At 43.6% G+C, this 18,633-nt stretch overlaps 1 protein-coding gene across 3 annotated transcripts in view; it reads left to right on the top strand.

Moving 5' to 3' along the window:
* SPP2 (secreted phosphoprotein 2) overlaps positions 1–18,336 on the top strand; it is a 32,589-nt gene extending 14,253 nt beyond the window's left edge. For 2 of the 3 annotated variants that reach the window (XM_013048474.2, XM_013048475.2), the window contains exons 5-10: positions 1,738–1,860; positions 2,965–3,072; positions 7,709–7,763; positions 9,543–9,590; positions 12,054–12,151; positions 17,989–18,336. In XM_013048474.2, the coding sequence (XP_012903928.1) occupies positions 1,738–1,860; positions 2,965–3,072; positions 7,709–7,763; positions 9,543–9,590; positions 12,054–12,124 (405 nt within the window). In that variant the 3' untranslated portion in view covers positions 12,125–12,151; positions 17,989–18,336. The remainder of the gene's footprint in view (positions 1–1,737; positions 1,861–2,964; positions 3,073–7,708; positions 7,764–9,542; positions 9,591–12,053; positions 12,152–17,988) is intronic. The other variant, XM_013048476.2, reaches the window with a different exon arrangement.
* The last annotated feature ends 297 nt before the right edge of the window (positions 18,337–18,633 follow it).

Here is an 18,633-nt window from a genome sequence, read left to right as displayed (position 1 = left end):
CAAACACAGTGTTCTAGCTGTGCCCATCCTTCCCAATGCATGAGTGGTCAGGGCACTCACAGAGGGTTCTCCCTACCCTCTCCTCACTGGGAAGTTGGTTGAATGTGTGAGGACTCAGCCTTGTCAAGGTGGGCTCTAGGACTGAAAAGGACTAGAGTTTTGGAGTCTGAGGGTATGGTTGGGTACTGGGTCATGGCAGCTCCCAACTGGCCTCCCTGCCACCATCTTGTCTCTGCCCCAGTGTGGTCTCTTTGCAGTACCCATAGTGATTTACATCTTAGTTCTTAAATTCTGAGAAGTCCCCATTGCAATGAGAATGACATCTATACACCGTCCCATGGGTGACAAGATCATAAATTATGTGACACAAGCTGTCTCTCAAACATCATAGTGTATGGTTCTCCTCTTGTTCATTTTTCTCCAGCAAAAACAGCTGGGCTTATTCTGCCCCAGGACATTGGCCTTGCTTTTTCCACACAGGACAGGCTCTTTCCCATTCTATAAGCCTTGGAAGGATTTCTCCGGCACTTTCTCTACAGTAGCTACTTTCTCCTCCCTACCCCCATTACCACGCTGTTTGTTCCTTCGTAACACCAAAACCTTCTAGAATGACCTTACTAACTTCTTTTTAAGGTGTTTACTCTGTGGCTGTATGTAATCTAAGCTGGAATCTAAGCTGCGCAGGGTCTCCCCTACTTTGTCTTTGGGGCTGGACACACTGTGGGTGATCTTTAAGTCATGGGATTTCTGTGTCATCAGAGCATCACACATTTGTCACGATGTCTGGAAGTTTCCCCCCCCATATCCCACCCTTGGTGTAAAGGAATAGACAATTGTGAGAACTCATTCATGGACCACCGCTGATCAAGCAGGAAGCAGGATGGGGGAGTACTATAGGGCAGTAGAGCAGAGATGTATTTACAACTTCATTTCTTATTTCAGGGATTATTAAGAAATTATGGGTCATTCTTTTAGGAAAATGACCCTTAAAAATACAGTTGGTTTTCATTATTTGTCGCAGTTGTGTTCTATAAAGTCACCATGCACACTAAATTAGTACCTGCTGAACCACTGCTCCTGTTCTAATGCCTATGTCCTCTCCATGTGGCACACCCAAACCTTCTAGTGCTTCGGAGCATGGACAGCACTCTGAGACTACACATGGGGGCCATGTGAAACAGCAAAATCACCAAGAAAAAAACCCCACAAAAATGAGAATAACACAGTCCAAAATAAACCATAAAATTGACACTTGTCTACAGTATGACAGCTGAAGCTAGAAGGCAGAGCTCTGCCTTGTTTGGTCTCAGTAGGGAATGTGTGCATGGGGAAATTCAAGTTCTTTGGCACTCAGTGCCTGTCCATGGATGACTGCAAAGAGTCCCTGAACATTGACTTCGGGGATTATGATATATTTTGGTGAGGAGGCACATTTGCAAAAAAGGAATCTCTGAATCATGAGGATCAACTATAAATTAAGTCATTAGAAGTAACATTGACCTTGTAGTTCAGACACCTAAGTTCTGGTTCCGTTTTTTTAAAAGAAGTGTTATATGCCTTTGGAAAAGCGCTTCTGGTCCCAGACTGTGGGGGTGGAACTGGGGGATTGCTAAAACCACTTAACAGCTTTCCCAGGGAAAGAGTCTAACTTTTCCTCATTGTGCAGGAAGAAATATTTGTAGCATCGTAAACTTCAGAAGCTCCCCAAGGCAAGCTGATACTCTGTTTTTTGTGAAGGTCAACGTTCTGGATGAGGACAGCTTGAACATGGACCTAGAGTTTGGCATTTGGGAGACAACATGCAGGAGAGATTCTGGAGAAGACCCTGCTACGTGTGACTTCCAAAGGGGCTACTATGCGGTAAGTTTGGCAGGAAACGCCGTATCCCAGAAATTAGCAGGACAGAGCACCTCACTTCTTCCATGACCTGGAGCTGTTTCAAGTCATAAGGAGAGCTTGGCCCCTGCCTGGCATCCAGCCCCACTGGGAGGCATCAACTGTATCCATACTGAGTTCCCCGGGGTCGGGGTGGTGTGGCTTGGTGGTTGAGGACTGGAGTCCGTGGTCTTGAGTGATCCTGGCAAATTATTCCCTGTTGCCTCAGTTTCCTGTCTCTTGGAATGGGTAGAAAGATGGTTCCAGGCAAAGTGAATACAAAGAGGCCAACCCCAAAGGCAAATTCCAGAGATGTTTCCAATTCCATTTTAAATGAATCGAAAACACCCACTGTGTTATTGGAGTGAGTTGCATTATTTTGTAGTTGACTACTGTGTGGTATCTGTCCTCCTCCTCCTCACTGACTTGGGCTCCATGGGGTCAGGATCATGGTGTGTTCAGTTTTGTTTCCCTGGCAACCAGAGCATGGCCCCATACTTTCTTTAACACCCATGGGCAAGGGTCTGGTGGATAAGGTTAGCGCTAACACTTGCTCTCCTGGGTTTTGGTGTTCAGATGTATGAATTCTCCGGTTTTGTTACTTTATGAGTTTGTTACTTGATGAGTTACTTTGTGTCAGGGTCCCTTCACAACAGTGTAAATTCTGAAAAGGAAATCATTTGTTTTGTTGTTTCATGGGAATTTTCTCTGTAACTGTTTTATGAAGGACTCAAACCCATGTGTCACCGTGTCTGTTCCTAACAGAATCTCACATCAAAGAAGAGAACAAAGTCCTTTGTGTTCTTCCCACTTCCTTTTGTTTCACTGGGAAACTTCCGGGCAGCCCAATCGGTGCTCCTGGAGGGAATGTTTGCTCTCCCAGGGGACTCCTGATACACCAATGCCTAACAGATCTTTAAATGTTTCATTTGTTTCTGCTTCAGTCTGAGAAGGTTTCATTTTAGAAACATGAAATGCCTCTCTGAATTCTTCCTTTCTGTTTGCCTTACAGCATCACCCGAGCTCTCACAGAGGTCCTAACCTGTTCTGTGAGCTGCTGAGGACTGAACTCAGTGTTTTCTTTTGCAGTCTCCAGCTATTTGCAGAAGCACGGTGCGGATGTCTGCCGAACAGGTGCAGGGCGTGTGGGTTCGCTGCCACTGGTCCTCCAGCTCTGAGTCTAACAGCAGTGAAGAGGTAGGACCAGGGGCTTCGTGTCCTCTGGAACAGCACCTAGTAGGGTCCGTGTGAGTCTGTGACAAGCAGACCAGTGTGATAGAGTCATGGGAACATCACCAGGCAGAGGGGAGTACAGCTCTGCTGGCTGGAGTCTTCCCTACACCAACCTTCTTCCTCTCTCGCTCCCTCTTCCACTCTGTCTTTATTTCCCAGACATTTGGAAACAGAGAGCTTAAAGCAACAGTTGACAAATCTTAAAAGTTTGAGATCTGAGTATGTAGCTCCCTGACCCTGGTTTCGTGGAGGGAAGGGAAGGGGCATTTTTGTCAGACGAGAGTTCAAAATCATTCAGCAGCTCTGCAGTCTAGGTCAGGGCACTTAACTCCATGATGTGCCACTTCTTCTTGGTGAGATGCCAAGAGTAAAAGCCACCTGATAACGTAGGGAGAACTGAGTAAGTTGGTAGACAAGAAAGATCTGATCCAGCATCTGGTCCACAAGAGAGGCTTGGTGAATGGCAGGACATGGCTTTCCCCACCCCGAATGTGTTGAAATTGACTTGCCATCATTCTGTAAAATTAACAATCTGTCAATTTATGACTTGAACATATATTACATATTTATTCATCTATCTGCTTATTAACTGCTTTCCTTACTAGAATGTATGTCTCCTGAAGGTGAGGAGTGTTGGTTTTTGAGGGTGTAGGACAATGTTTGTCACAGGGTAGAAGTCTAGTAAACGCTTATTGAATGAAGACAAAAGAATGGAGGAAGAGAGGGTAAAAAACATGATATGTGGAGGAAACCTCTTGACTCCAACTAGGCATGAAAACATAATTGTTACATTATTTATTCAAGATGGGATAACATTTTCGACTGGTATTTTAAAATATTTGTACTGGGGTACAGCTGGATCTGTTTAATGACAACATTTCTCTACTCAGTTTCTTAAGATTTCATTCTGTAGGTGAGAATAACATTAGAAGAGTAAAGAAAATTCAGCTTCAAGGATTATACATTAAAGTTAATGATCCCATATTATGAATATACTCATACCATAAATATTTTGCGTGGAAGTCCCTTGTGGGATTAGGATGAGAGGAAGCTAATGGCTAGGCGCGCCTATGACAGGAGACAGTTTGACAGGTGCAGGAGGACTAAGCCCAGGTGCTAGGACGCTCTCCACAGAAATGTTCAGTTGCACACTGGTACCTTTGAGGATTAATCCACAGGTGGTTTCTGGGCTTTCCATGGAGCCATGACTTCAGGATCTAGTTCCTGGGTATTAGGGAAAGTATGAAGGACCTCCTTTTCTAGACTCCACTGAAGCATCTGAGAAGTCAGGTGTGTTCATGCTGACACACTCGCACGCTTGTGTCCTGGCTAATCCAGAAACGAAAAGGAACAAGCACAGTGTTTCACAAACATTTTGTTCATATTGAATTGCGGGGGGACGGGGGGGGGGTTGTCCATTCAGCAGGAGCGACCCTGACTACCAGGCCAGCATGTGGGAGCACATGTCAGGAGGACAGAAGCTCATCTGGGCACAGGAGAGCTTCCCTGGGGGACTTGATGGGCTCATCAAGAACTTTCATCAGGACAGAGGGGACAGTTATGGAGTGGAGCAAGGAAAAGCAATTCTAAGCGTGAGGGGATCATGAAGGAATTCCCTGAGGCATGAGAAGCTGGTTGGGTTGGAATGGACAGAAATCATTATGACTGTAATGAACAAAATACAGGACAGAGGCATAAGGGTTGATCTGGAGAGGAAGTCAGGATGGACCTCAGGGGTCACGTCTAGGATCTTTGGCTTCACCCTAATGGCAATGGGCCTGTTAGCTAAGAGCTCTAGGAGGCCGGCAGGACAGGTGAGAGGGAATGCTAGTGGATGCCAGGAGTTAATAGTGGATGTTGAAAATTGATTTTAATTCATTCTATGACCTTTAACAAATTGAAGTGAATTCAGTAACCCCCCCCCCCATCATATAACCCCTCTTCCATCTCTGATTTAGGAAGTTGATTCTGATTGCACAGCTCACAAATCTGTTGCAGCTTTCTCATTGCATAGTGAGGACTATACACTTTTCTTCCAATCCAAGTTTTGTAAGAAGACTCTGACATAAGTTACATTGGCCCTTGAAACACACAATATTTTAAAATAAACTCTCAGATGGATGTTCCTCAAAGATTAGGAAATTATAAAGAACTGTGAACAAATTAAAAAAAAAGAATTCCTTAAATTAAAGAATGCTGTAATTTAAAGGAAGAAGAAGAAAGCAGATGGAGATTTCAAGTAATTCCTGGAAACTCTGAAATAGATTTCTTATATGAAAGAGAAAAAAAAAAAAAAAGAAAAGAAAACAGCTGTTAACCATTTTCATTGAAGTAAGCAGTGATCTTATAAACATAAAAGAGAATAGACTAGAATGAATTTAGTCATCAAAGAAGTAAATCATTGCTGGAAGTAGGAAATAGAAGAAATAAAACCAAAATAAAAAAACCTGGAGTAATGAAAATGAAGATCATTTGAAAAACATATGTAGGTTCTAGAAAAATTTCCAGGGAAAGCAACATAATGTGAACAAAGGTGTAACTCATGGAGAAAAAGACTGAAAATCCAAAATATGAGGAATAAGGACTTCGGTAAAATGGAAAATCTCTTGTAAGGATATAATGTGAGAAATTACTGGATGTACGAAGCTTGGATTTTCCCCTTACAGGATTTTTAAAAGGATAAAAGTTGTAAGGAAATTTGAGGAAATAAATTTCTAAGTTTGCTAATATGCTTCTCTCCTTCCCCAAATACATATTTATGTTGCGGCAAGGTTCCATTATTTGTGTTAATTTTGAAAGTGAAAAAGAGAGAGGATAAAGGGCTCTGGACAGGACAGGATCCCGCAGCCAAACACTTCTTGGTTTCGTCCCCGTCTAGAGTGCGATGCTAAGACCTTTAGGTTGATCAGTGAACTTGACACTTGAGAAACTCTGGTTTGGAGTACATGGGATGAGATTTGGCTAAGCCTTCAGCTGAGAGACCTAGAAACAGTCCAAAGGGAGAAACGGAGGAAGAAGAACTAATATGGAATTCTGAGCTCAGGGAAGGGGAGGGGACAGGCATTTGATTTACTTACTGTGTTCCATTTCCAATGATAGAACTTTAACTACAAATTGCCTAAGCCCCAGTGGGCTAAGTCCCTGGATCACATTCCCAGAAAGGACCCGAAAGAGTTGGCCTCATGGATAGTTAATTTAGGAGCATTAAACACCACCTGTGCCACTTTTCTTTCTCCCCGTCCCTCCCCCTTCCCCACCACTCCCCATCTGCCCTAACCCACCCCATCCTTTCTCTTCTCCCTCTTTTACTGAAGATGAACTTTTCCCTTGTATCAGGAAGCAGGGTCACAATGTGCTCCACATTCAGATCCCCTAAACTTAGGAGGAAAAGGGAACTTTTCTCTCTAGGTCCACGGGTGATGCCTCTTGACATGACCTTTTTGGCCTGGCTTTGGTTATGTGTCCCCCCCCCCCGCCCCACACCCCAAAATTACACTTTTATTGAGTTACAATCTATATAGTATACAACTCACCCTTACAATGTGTTCAGTTCAGGGGTTTTTAGTATATTCATAAGGTGGTACAACCTGCATCAGTATCTAAATCACCTCGAAAAGAAACCTTGTCTGCATGTGCCTCCATTCTGTGTTCCCCATTCCCCCAGCTCCCAGCAACCACTCATCTACAGTGGTCTGGGTCTACAGATTTGCCTGTTCTGGACATTTCGATATAAATGGAATTATGTATCCTTTTGTGACTGGCTTATCTCACTAAGTATCATGCTCATATTACCTGTTATAGGGTGTATCAGAACTTTGTTCCTTTTTAGTGTTGAATAAGATGGTTTGTATGGATATACTGCATTTGATCCAGCCTTTTACCTGTTGATCAACATTTGGGTTACTTCCACTTTTTGGCTATTATAAATAATGATTCAATGAGTATTCGTGTGTGGTTTTGTGTGGACATATGTTACGTGGGCTTTCAGTGGCTTCCTGAAGACGACTTGTGTAAGCCTTTTCCAGTCTGAACACATGGGAACTTCATAGACAGGAAACCTCCACATCTGACCTAAATGTAGTCTCTTTGCAAGTCCACATAAAATGTTCCGTCTTAGGGCACCTGCATGGCTTAGCCGTTAAGCTTCTGAATTCGGCTCAGGTCATGAACCCAGAGTCCTGGGATCAAGCCCTGCATTGGGTTCCCTGCTCAGCAGGGACCCTGCTTCTCCCTTTCCCATTCCCCCTGCTTGTGTTCCCTCTGTTGCTGTCACTCTCTCTTGTCAAAAAAAATAAATAAAAATCTTAAAAAAAAAAAAAAGTTTCTGTCTTGCTGGTCCCCAATTTTTGGGAACACATTCTGATTCCAGTGGAAAACTTTTTGGAAAATTTAAACTTCACTTAAGTTTCTCTTCCCATGTGCTTCCTTAGACACACATGTTTTACACCACATGAAGTTATTTAATAAAATATGTTGCCTTATTTCATTAATACTTAATGATGTAATGCATTAAAGTTCTCCAGATAATATTTGCATTTTTTACAGTGTCTCCTTCTTTTCTTTCATGTGTTGATATATCCCAATGCCTACATTGACTTAGATGTTTTTGGGGGACATACTGGGATCCTCTAAATGGAGAAACAACTACCTACTTGGTAAGTTAAGATCTGTTCTTTTTAATGATTTTTTTTTCTTGAAACAACTTCATATTGAAACTCTGTTAGTGAGTCATTTAAAACTGGAAACATTGAAGGACACTTGGGTGGCTCAGTAGATTAAGTGTCTGCCTTCGGCTCAGGTCATGATCCCAAGATTCTGGGGCGGGGTGGTGTCCCTGCTCAGCATGGAGACTGCTTCTCCCACTGCCTGCCATTTCCCCTGCTTGTGCTTGCTCCTGTTTCTCTCTCTGACCTAAATAAATAAATAAATAAATAAATCTTAAAAGATTTATGGAAGCATCGATACATAATGATACATAACCTTCGAACAGTTACACTAATTCCAGAAAATGACCATTCTCTTTTATTTTAGTACCTATTTTTTACTTTCTTTTTTTTAAAATTTCAGTTAGCCAATGTATAGTACATCATTTCTTTTTGATGTAGGGTTCAATGATTCATTAGTTGCATATAACACCCAGTGCTCATCACATTAATGCCCATCATCCCGTTACCCCATCCCTCCACCCACCTGCCCTTCCACAGCCCTAGTTTGTTTCCCAGAGTCACAAGTCTTTCTCTGTGTCTCTCTCTCTTCCATTGTCTCTCTCTGCTTGACTTACTTCACTCAGCATAATCCCCTCCAGTTCCATCCATGTTGATGCAAATGGTAGGTATTCATCCTTTCTGAGGGTTGAGTAATATTCCATTGTATATACGAATCGCATCTTCTTTATCCATTCATCTGCTGAAGGACATCTTGGCTCCTTCCTCAGTTTGGCTATTGTGGACATTGCTGCTATGTACAGTAGGGTTCATGTGCTCCTTCTTCTCACTACATCTGTATCTTTGGGGAAAATACCCAGTAGTGCAATTGCTAGGTCATAGGGATTTCTATTTTTAACTTCTTGAGGAACCTTCATACTGTTTTCCAGAGTGGCTATACCAGCTTGCATTCCCACCAACAGTATAAGAGAGTTCCCCTTTCTCCACATCCTTGCCAATATTTATTGTATCCTGTCTTGTTAATTTTAGCCATTCTGACTGATGTGAGGTGCTATCTTATTGTGGTTTTGATTTGTATATCCCTGATGACAAGAGACGTGGAACATTTTTCATGTGTCTGTTGACCATTTGTATGTCTTCTATGGGGAAGTGTTTTTTCATGTCTTCTGCTCATTTCTTGACTGGATTATTTGTTTTTGTTCCTTTCTTACAATTAGGCAATAAAGACACAACTTACCATTTAGGTATCCCTGTATATTTATACAGAGATTTTCTGTACATGATTCAATCTGATGGCCCCATGTGTCAAATAAACAGGGCAGATGTTGGATTAAACCTTAAGAGGGTCCCCTAACTCAAACATGCTATTTCGTCCTGGGTGCACAGCCCAACTTACAGGGCCCAGGTGTGCAATAATGTGTGGCTGGACGGTCTAGACTGAAGCCCACCTAGTTGATTAAGGTCTAATTCTGTTATCCTCCTGCCATGTGATGAAAGCTGGTCATCCCTTCAAGTGGCTTGTTTGGGAGGAGAGAGGGCTTTCCTTTCTTTCATTTTTGTGTGGCCTCGCATTTGAAGTGGGATGGGAATCGGGAGCCATTTTTACTTTCCTGAGGTTTTCCCCCACTAGTGCTGATGGCAGCAAAACTATTTGGTGGTCTTCCACTGCTTCCTTGCTTAAGAGGTGTATTTGGGGCATCAATAATAAAATCATGGAACATCCTGGAAGTGAAGAGAGGGACCTTGCCTTATGACTGTTCTGTATTACAGGTCTCATTTCTGACAGATCCAGAAGTGAATTTTATGAACGGTCACTTGGTAAGTGGTCCTACTTTCTTCCATATGACACCAACAGATGCTTTTTGGATCAAGCCAGGCTCTGCTGAAACCATTTCATAGTAGATTAACCTCTGAAGTATGAGCTATTTTAAATGAAAATGAAGAGAACAGTACTGCATAAACTTGGTTTGCAAATCACTAAAAAGGCAAACTTGAGGCATCGTGACTTGCTTAAATGTTAGCAGGAATCAAAATAGCAAATTGGGCTGAGGATATCAGCAGTGACCTTTCCTCCTGCTTCACTTTGGGGGCATTTTCTAAAAAAGCTTAAATTCTCTTGATCCCCTCTTTGCCCTCCACCCTCATTGGTATGGTATTTTGGGGCCAGCAGGTAACATTAGTGCTAATATAGTTCCTCCCTTTTACAGATCAGCTTCCCTCTCATTTAATTTTCAGAATAGATCTGTGAACCAGGTGTCTTATGACCTGCTTCTGTAGAAGAGATGAACAATGACTCTTGGTGCTAATAGTACGTGCAAGGCACTTAGCTCCGTGCTAATTGCTTGACACAGCTTTCTCTTCACAACCATCCTATGAGGCAACACTATGTGCCTTCCCATTTTGGAGCTGAGAAAACTGAGGCTTAGTGAGTTTCTGTAGTGTGTCCAAGGCTATATGGCCAACGTGGAACTTGGATCCAGGTAGTGAGTGGCAGAGACAGGACTTTGGTACAGACCTGTCAGACTCTTCCAGCTTTTGTTTTTGCCAATGCTGTTTTCCAGAAAAGTTGTGAATTTCATCATATTTTGGAGTTCTTCATTAAAATGAATAGACAATGAATTCTGGAACACTGAAAAGAAATTAAATTAAATTTAATTTTAAAAATGAATAACACAGATACTAATATTTCATTGGGCTCAATGTTTGATCCTCACTAGGCATACTGAATTTATTTCAAGTGGTAGGGCTTATAATCTGAGGCTTGGTTTATTTCCTTTTTATTTTTTAATTTATTTTTAAAAAGATTTTATTTATTTATCTGAGAGAGAGAGAGAGAGATTGGCCAAGAGCAGGGTGAGGATGGAGAGAGAAACTTAAGGAGACTCCCCGCTGAGCATGGAGCCCAATGTGGGGCTGGGTCTTACTGCCCTGAGATCGTGACCTGAGTCAAAACCAAGAGTCAAATACTTAACTGACTGAGCCACCAGGCACCCCCTGAGACTTAATTTAAAGAAAAGTTTTAGACAACCTCCCAGTTTTTGCTTTGGGAGAACATCAGTTATTTGAACAGTGTGACCATTGCAGAGGACATTTTTTGAACACTTTTTTTGGGGCATTGCCTTCAGAATCTATGACACATTCTTTTGAATTGCTATAGTTGTGGAAAATATTTGTCCTTGGGTTTGATTTTGGAAATAGCCAAAATAAATGTGATTAATCAGATTAACAACCAACTTAAGTGCATTAGTTACATATTGCTGTGTGTCAGATTATCCCCAAACTAAGCAGCTTAAAACAACAAATATTTGTTATATTATAGTTTCTGAAGGTCAGGAACCCCCAGGCACCTTGGTTGAGTGGTTCTGATTCAGAGTATCTAACAAGCTTGAGATAAGATGTTATCTGGGGCTGCAATCTCATTTGAAGGCTGGACTGGGTCTGAAAGACCCACTTCCGAGATCATTCATGTGTTTGTTGGCAGGCCTCAGCTCTGCATGTGCTCTTGGACTGAGGGTTTCAGTTTCACCCTCTGTGGACCTTTCCATAGGCTTGCCTGAATGCCCTCAAAATATGACAGCTGGCTTCTCCCAGAGACAATGATGAGAGAGAGAGAGAGAGAGAGGGAGCAAGTCACAGAACATCCGAGATAGAAGACACAGGATTTTGTGACCTAATTTTGGAATTTGTGTGTCATCCCTTTTGTGTATTTTATTAGTCACACAGACCAGCCTTGGTCCAGTGTCAGAGAGAACTATCTAAGGGTGAATACCAGGAAGCCATCATGGAGGCTGGCTATTGCATTGGGAAAATGTCATTTGGGACCAAAAATATTTTATGACTGTAAGTTAATGTGACTGATCCTTTTTATGTGGCTCATAAGATAATTCCAGAGCTGAATCTTAAAAAACCTTTTTGGGCCTTAGGAACATCACAGATGCAGCTATGCAGTCATCTCAGAGACTTCTATGAAGATAACAATTTAATTTATTCCACCAAATGTGTGTGACAAGCACTGAGCTGATCTCATGGAGGACTTATAGTAGTGCCTGGAACAGATTACACAGAGAGAAAAATAAGCATGGGTTCAGCTGTGACACCACGCAGGGGAAAGGAAGGACGAGCCAAGAAAGGAAGACAGAGCTGTCCTGTTCTTGGACATCTCTCAGCAGTGTGGGTCTGGTTATGCTCGTCACACCTCTTCCCACTGTTTATAGTCGTGGGGTCCATGTTGTCTCAGACCTTGGTGTGAATGACAGAGCCTATATGTCCTTCCATCTGCAGAGAGCCCGAGAGGGATCTTTCCTCCTGGGAATCGAGGGTACCGGAACAGGTGGCACAGACTGCAAGAATAAACACTGGCTTTGAGTAATAGCTTCAAGGTAAGGGGGCATTGTTAAAAATGTGTATTTAAAAATAGAAGCTGCTTGGAGAGATTGCCTTAACACTGTTGTCCTCATGCCCTCAAATGTCTTATTCTGTCATTCAGCTCTCATCTTCGCTCACCTTCCCACCACCTGGTCTCCTCTCAGACTCTGTCCCTTAGTCATGTCTCCCATCCCACAAACCTTGAGCTTTCTCCTGTGGCTTTTGTATTTGTCACCATTAACATGATCAAGTGTCCAGTTGAAGAGCAAACAGAAAGACGGGCAGAACAGTCACTCCTTTGATGCTCCCCCATCCCAGTGACTGCCCTCCTTCCTCCTTATATGCTGAGCTTCTCCACACATTTGTGGTCCTTGGCTGCTGCTCCCCCCCCCCACCCATTCACGGTCTGCTTTTTGCACCCTGGGCTTTCAGCCCTCCGGTCCAAGAAACTGGATCTGCCTTCTTTTCCTTGATCAATAATTTAAATACTGGTGACCACTTGTAGTTATCTCCTTAGCCCACCCTCTCCTCCTTCCATAGATTGCTTTGTCATATCTTCCACCTGCTGACTTCATCAATGATCTGCAATTCCGTCTAAGCACACATCTCTTACCATGCTCTGTCCTGGATGAAGTTGGTAGGGGCATCTGTATCCTCCTGGAACCTATCCGGTGCCCTCTTCAACTGCCTTCCTTAATTCAGGCTGTTTTCATCCACCTTATTTCCTCAAGCTCAAAATTTTAGAGCGTCATTGACCCTTCTTTCCCCTTTCTCTTCTCCTGACATCCACAGGGGTCCAGTCTTATGAATCATGGCCACACATTCTCCCTGGCATTGGCCACTCATGTCATTACTGTCACCACTGACCAGTGCCTGCATCTTTGCACCAGGTCCTGACCTCATGCTGTTCACCTTACATGCGGTCCTCAAGCTTATCCCGAAACAGAAGAGTCAGATTCTTTCCATATTAACCCCTTAGTGTTCACTTCACTTGGGGATAAAGCAGAGGTATGCAAAATGCAGACACTAAGCCAAAAGGAAGAATAGCCTATTCCACTAGTGTGGTGGGGAGCTGAAGACTGAGCCTGGGTATACCAAACCCACACTGAGTATCACCAAGTATATAAATTTCCAGTTACTAGGGATTGGAGCAGATGTAACTAAGTCTTTCTAAAGGTTTCCATGTAGTAAGGGGACATCAGGAAGGGCACACTTGAAAAGAATCTTCAGATGCAATTATAGACATCAATTCAATGCACATTCATTTTTACACACACACACACACACACACACACACACACACATTAATAACAAAGTCTGAGCCTTCACAGACTTTAGTTTGCATAACACTGCATACCTTCAGGATAAAGTCTGAACTCCTTAGCATGGCGCACAAAGGTCTTGGTGATCCAGCCCCTGTCCACTTCTCCAACTCTGCCTCGGCCCTAAGCTCCAGCAGTACTGAGATCTCACAGCTTGTTGTGCTGAGACCTTCACATGGGACTGCTCCCTGGCTAATCCTTCCTCACTGGTCAGGCCTCAGCACAGTGTCATTTCCCATGGGAGGTCTACTCTGACCCCTTTCCAGCTGTCCTCATCACAGAGCCCTGCTGTTGCTCATCTCTTTTCTGTCCCACCGGGCTGCCCCAGACATCCTGGGCGCAGGGTGCAGAGGGCACGCAGGACTCAGGGCACATCAGGTGCTACTGTCTCCCAGGGCCCTGCCCAGAGCCTGGCACACAGCAAGCATTTGACAAGTATTTTTGAAGGGATGACGGAATCCTTCACTTTAGGTGCCTGAGACTGTTATTTAAAAAAAAAAAAAAAATCAGTTAAGCATAGTATAATTAATTTTTAACCACTGGAATTTGAAAGAAGTCAACTGACATTTTACAAAAATAGAAGGAAAATTTACCAGTGAAGCTTTATTGGATGAAAGATGCAAATGGTAGGTTTTCTATTTAATCTATGTGCCTCCTAAAAATAAACACTGGCTTCATATGGAGATCTAGAATCTACTCATTATGAAGAAATGGACCCATTGTATTCCTTTTGTTTTTTTTAACCAATTTAAATAATTTCCTTTTGCTTTATAGAGTATCCTCAGGAGGCAAAATAGAGTTCCCCATGAACTGGCTGTGTTTCATTTATTAATAATATGATTATATTGGGCATATTCATACACATAGATTGCAATATATTTGCAATCCATGTGTGAATAATATTGATTTGATTTCTATAACAAAACTGATTGCTTATCATATGTGTTTTTAAAGGCAGCACCCACGAAAGGCTTGACATTGCCACAGTTATGACCCAGTTATGACCCTGAGCTCCCGTGACCTTCAGATTTCTCCATGGTGCTCTGAATTTCCTAGAATCCCAAAATGAGCCTGGGAAGGCCAGCACGGGAACCTGAGTTTGTGGACCTGGCTCCAAGCCTGCTCTGCCACCAGGAGCTGTGAGATCATGCTCCAGTCTCTTAACCTCTTGGCTGCCTTCCTTCAAAGGTTCATTATTATTTTCATACTTGGTTTTGGCCCTGCTAGACCGTGACCTTCTTAGCAACGCATGGCCCTCATTCTTATTAATTATTTTAGTTTACTACCATAAAGTTAAGAATAATGTCTAGAACATAATCATCAGGCTGGAAGGAAGGAAAAAACACATGCGTGACCCAAGGCAGGATGACCGTGTTCAAGTCGTGGATGTCATTTTTCTGGTGGGGAGCTCCCCAAAGACAGAGTCTTTGATTCAAGGACCACAGAACCCTCCGAGCCTGGTTTTATAGGGACTAAGTGTTTTTGTAATTTAATAAACAGTGTTCTTGGGGCGCCTGGGTGGCTCAGTAGTTTGGGCTGCTGCCTTAGGCTCGGGTCATGATCTCAGGGTCCTGGGATCGAGCCCCGCATCGGGCTCTCTGCTCCGCAGGAAGCCTGCTTCCCTCTCTCTCTCTCTCTCTCTCTCTCTGCCTGCCTCTCTGCATACTTGTGATCTCTGTCTGTCAAATGAGTAAATAAAATCTTTGGAGAAAAAAAAATAAACAGTGTTCTAGGCTTCTTTCAGGTTGCTAGAAAATCATTTCACGTATAGGAATCCATAGCGAAAGGTAGGATTTCAACATGAGCTTTGGAATTTTTTCTTATTTGCTCCTCTAACATAGGGGCCATGAAAATCAGGTCCCAACTCTCATGCTGTCAGGGATCTCTCAGCTATAGCCCTTGTTTGATCTTTATGGCTGGAATAGTTCACCCTTTTCAATTACTCAGTGGCCAGATGACCACAAACCACACGGAAAGCACCCAAACCACAGCGGTGTGAGCGAGGCGTTTTCCTTTATGTTGCAATGACGATTCGTGTGGACCCCTGAAACTTGGCCCCAAAGCTGCAAAGCAGGCCATTGCAAGTAAGGTCTGATGTGGACGGTGGCATGCTGAGAAGGATCAGTTTCATGAGTTTGTCAGTTTGCTTAACAAATGTTAAGATCAGAACACTCCAGAGTGCCCCAAGGAAGATCAGAACACTCCAGAGTGCCCGGGTCTGTGCGTGGACCTTTTAAAAATCTTGCAACAACTCATATGAAGCTTTGTCATTCTTTTTGGTTTTGTAGATGAGGAAGTATGGACATCAGAGGCTCTTGCTCTTAGAGGTGATGCTAAGATTGGGATTTAAAGAGTTCTTTTAAAATTTGCTTAGTGAGAGAGAGAGAGGGAGAGAGAGCACACCAGCAGGGTGAGGAGCAGAAGGAGAAGCAGATTCCCAGCTGATCAGTGAGCCCCACGCTAGGCTCCATCCCAGGACCCCAAGCTCATGACCTGAGCCGAGGGTAGATGCTTAACCAACTGGGCCACCCAGATGCCTCCGAGATTGGGATATTGTTACTGATATCTGTCTGTCTCTCTTTCCCTGCCCTGTGACATTCAACCTCATGTCAATATCTCCATGTATAGGAAACAGCATGAGAGGGCAAAAGTCCAAGGATTAATATTATTTTTTTAAATATTTTATTTATTTGAGAGAGGAGGGATGGGCAGGGGGAGAGAGACAAGCAGACTCCCCACTGAGCACAGGGCCCGGCACAGTATTCGATTTAGGACCCCAAGTTCATGACCTGAGCTAGAGTCAGACGCTTAACGGACTGAGTCACCCATGCACCCTAGAAACCCAAGGATTATTTACATCTGTCACGTGTTGGGTGAAGCTAGGTAGGCAGCCTCCCACTGGAAGGCAAAGATTAGAAGCCTGGAAGCCTTTACACGTACCTACCTATCATCAGCTACCTGGGAGGGGTGACCCCACAGTGTGGCCCCTAAAGTGAGCTGGCTGAGTGATTTCCATATTCGGGGATCAGACCCATGAGTGACAACTTGTTGTCATAACCTCCCAAGGCTGCCCACCCACCAGAGGAGCCAGACCCCTTTCCCCATCTGAGATAGGAAAGACCAGCTGGTGCCTGGGAGATGGAAAGCTGGCCATGTGGGGCTGTGTCCACTTACAGTCTACTCTGATGCTCTTTTGTTGTGCACACCCGAAGGAGGGAGGACAGTCCACTCTCAGTATCTTGGTAGTTATGATCTGTAAAGTTGCTGCTAACACTGAATTAGCAAATACTGAGCCGTTGTTCCAGTGGGAAGTAAGGGTTAGGCTCCTGTGAGCCTTTGGTCACCTTTCATCAACCAGTCAGTACACGGCCTTGTTTTATGTGTGTTTCCATTGAAAGGCACTTTATTTAACATCCGCTATTGATCCATATTGAACTCACGGTCAACGGCACCATAACTCAGGCCTGGACCACGCTCCTTGAACATACACGTATTCTCCATAAGGCATGCCGCAGCCTTCTGTGCTAAACAGGGCTGGACACCACCCCGGCACGATGCGTGGGGGCCATTTGAAACGCAAAATCATCAACAAAAAATACAAAAATGCCCAAAGCATGGCCCTTAATGGTATGCAAGAAAGACACTTGTTTACAGTATGAACTGAAATAAGGAGACAGAGCATGACCTTGTTTGACCTTGGCTGGCAACATGGATGCTGGGAGACTAGCTTTTCATCACCCTAAGCATTCTTAGAATGAATGCAAAATCACCAGGAATATCCATTTGGGGATTACAAAGGAATGTTAGCAAGTAGGCAAATTTTTGCAAATAATGAGGGTTTAGGTACCCCCCCCCCCCACCATTACATTCCCACCTCCTCTTTACTCTCTCAGGTCTTCTTTCCACCTGGCTTGAAAGAAATGCTGTCTGCACTGCTGCATCCCAGGACCTCTCTCCAGTGGCTCTGCCCTGCTCTCTCTCTCCAGCTCTTGGTGCCTCCAGCCCACTGGCCTTCCCTTTGCCCACTGAACTTTGTGGCTGCGTCTAGTGTTTCTTTCCTGTTCTAAGTCTTCTCTCTGTTCTGCATGGGTCTCTCTTCTTCCTCCTGCTCCCCAAATGGAGGTGGTCCCCAGAACTCCAGCCTGCGCTATTCCTTTTCTCACTGGCTTCTCTTTTCCACATGATCCCAGACACCCTCAGCACTTTGATGCCCATCCGTCGGGGGGAGCCTTCCACCCTCCATTTCCAGACTCTGCCTTAACCAACAGCATGCTAGACTCTGCCTTATCCTCCATGTGGATATGTTTCCACATGCTCAAACTAGAATACTTCTCCCCTTCCCCAGCAGGTGTCTGTTACTTCTGCTCTTTGTTCAAGGAGCTGGGCACTTTGCACAGTTGTTCCAGTCTCTAGGGCTACCTTGGATTCCCTTTGAATACACCCAGGAGTGTTGGGTCCTGCGTCTCCATAGCAGGAATGTGGAATGCATGCCACAGAGTCTAATCCCCCCTCCTTCTCTCTTTTCACAGCAAAATACACTGGAAAGAATAGAAGTGCCAGAGAAGAAAGATGCTTCATGAATTGTGTGATTTTTCTTTTGATGGGTTCCAGTCCTTAATAAATGCTTTATTCTTCCTCTTTTTCCATTGACTGATTAAAAAAAAAGCATAACTATCAAATTTTTAGATAAGAAGCAATTACATGAGGAGATTAATATTACCTAAGGATTTTAGGAGCTAAGAACTCACATAGTAGCCATGCATAGTATAATTATGTCAAATGTGTGTTTTAGATCAATAGGCAATGCTTGTAAATTCCTTATTCCTTTTTTTTTTTTTTTAATTCCTTATTCTTAAAAAGACAATCAGTCCAGGCAACTTGGTGTCAAGAGTGTCTTTCCTTTTGTGACTTATTTTAATTAAAAAAATTAATATATCATCTGGTGAATTAGGGATGAAAGGCAGGCCCCTCCCTACCATCAAAATGTTCCTGTGGATTCTTTTTCTCTAGACTTCTCAGTCCCGGGCAACAATATAGAAGAACTAGCTTTCTGTCAAGGTGGATATTGCCAGGAAAGTACCCAAGGACAGAGGTCTGTGTTCCCAGGCCACTTGGCAATTGCAGCAGCTAGAGGACTTCCTGGATCCAGGCCCTTCTGCAGCAGCCATGAGAGG

Source organism: Mustela putorius, unplaced genomic scaffold, assembly GCF_011764305.1.
Source record: "Mustela putorius furo isolate JIRA1106 unplaced genomic scaffold, ASM1176430v1.1 tig00003869_pilon_pilon_pilon, whole genome shotgun sequence".
Taxonomy (NCBI): Eukaryota; Metazoa; Chordata; class Mammalia; order Carnivora; family Mustelidae; genus Mustela; species Mustela putorius.
This window is presented reverse-complemented; position numbering and strand designations above follow the sequence as displayed.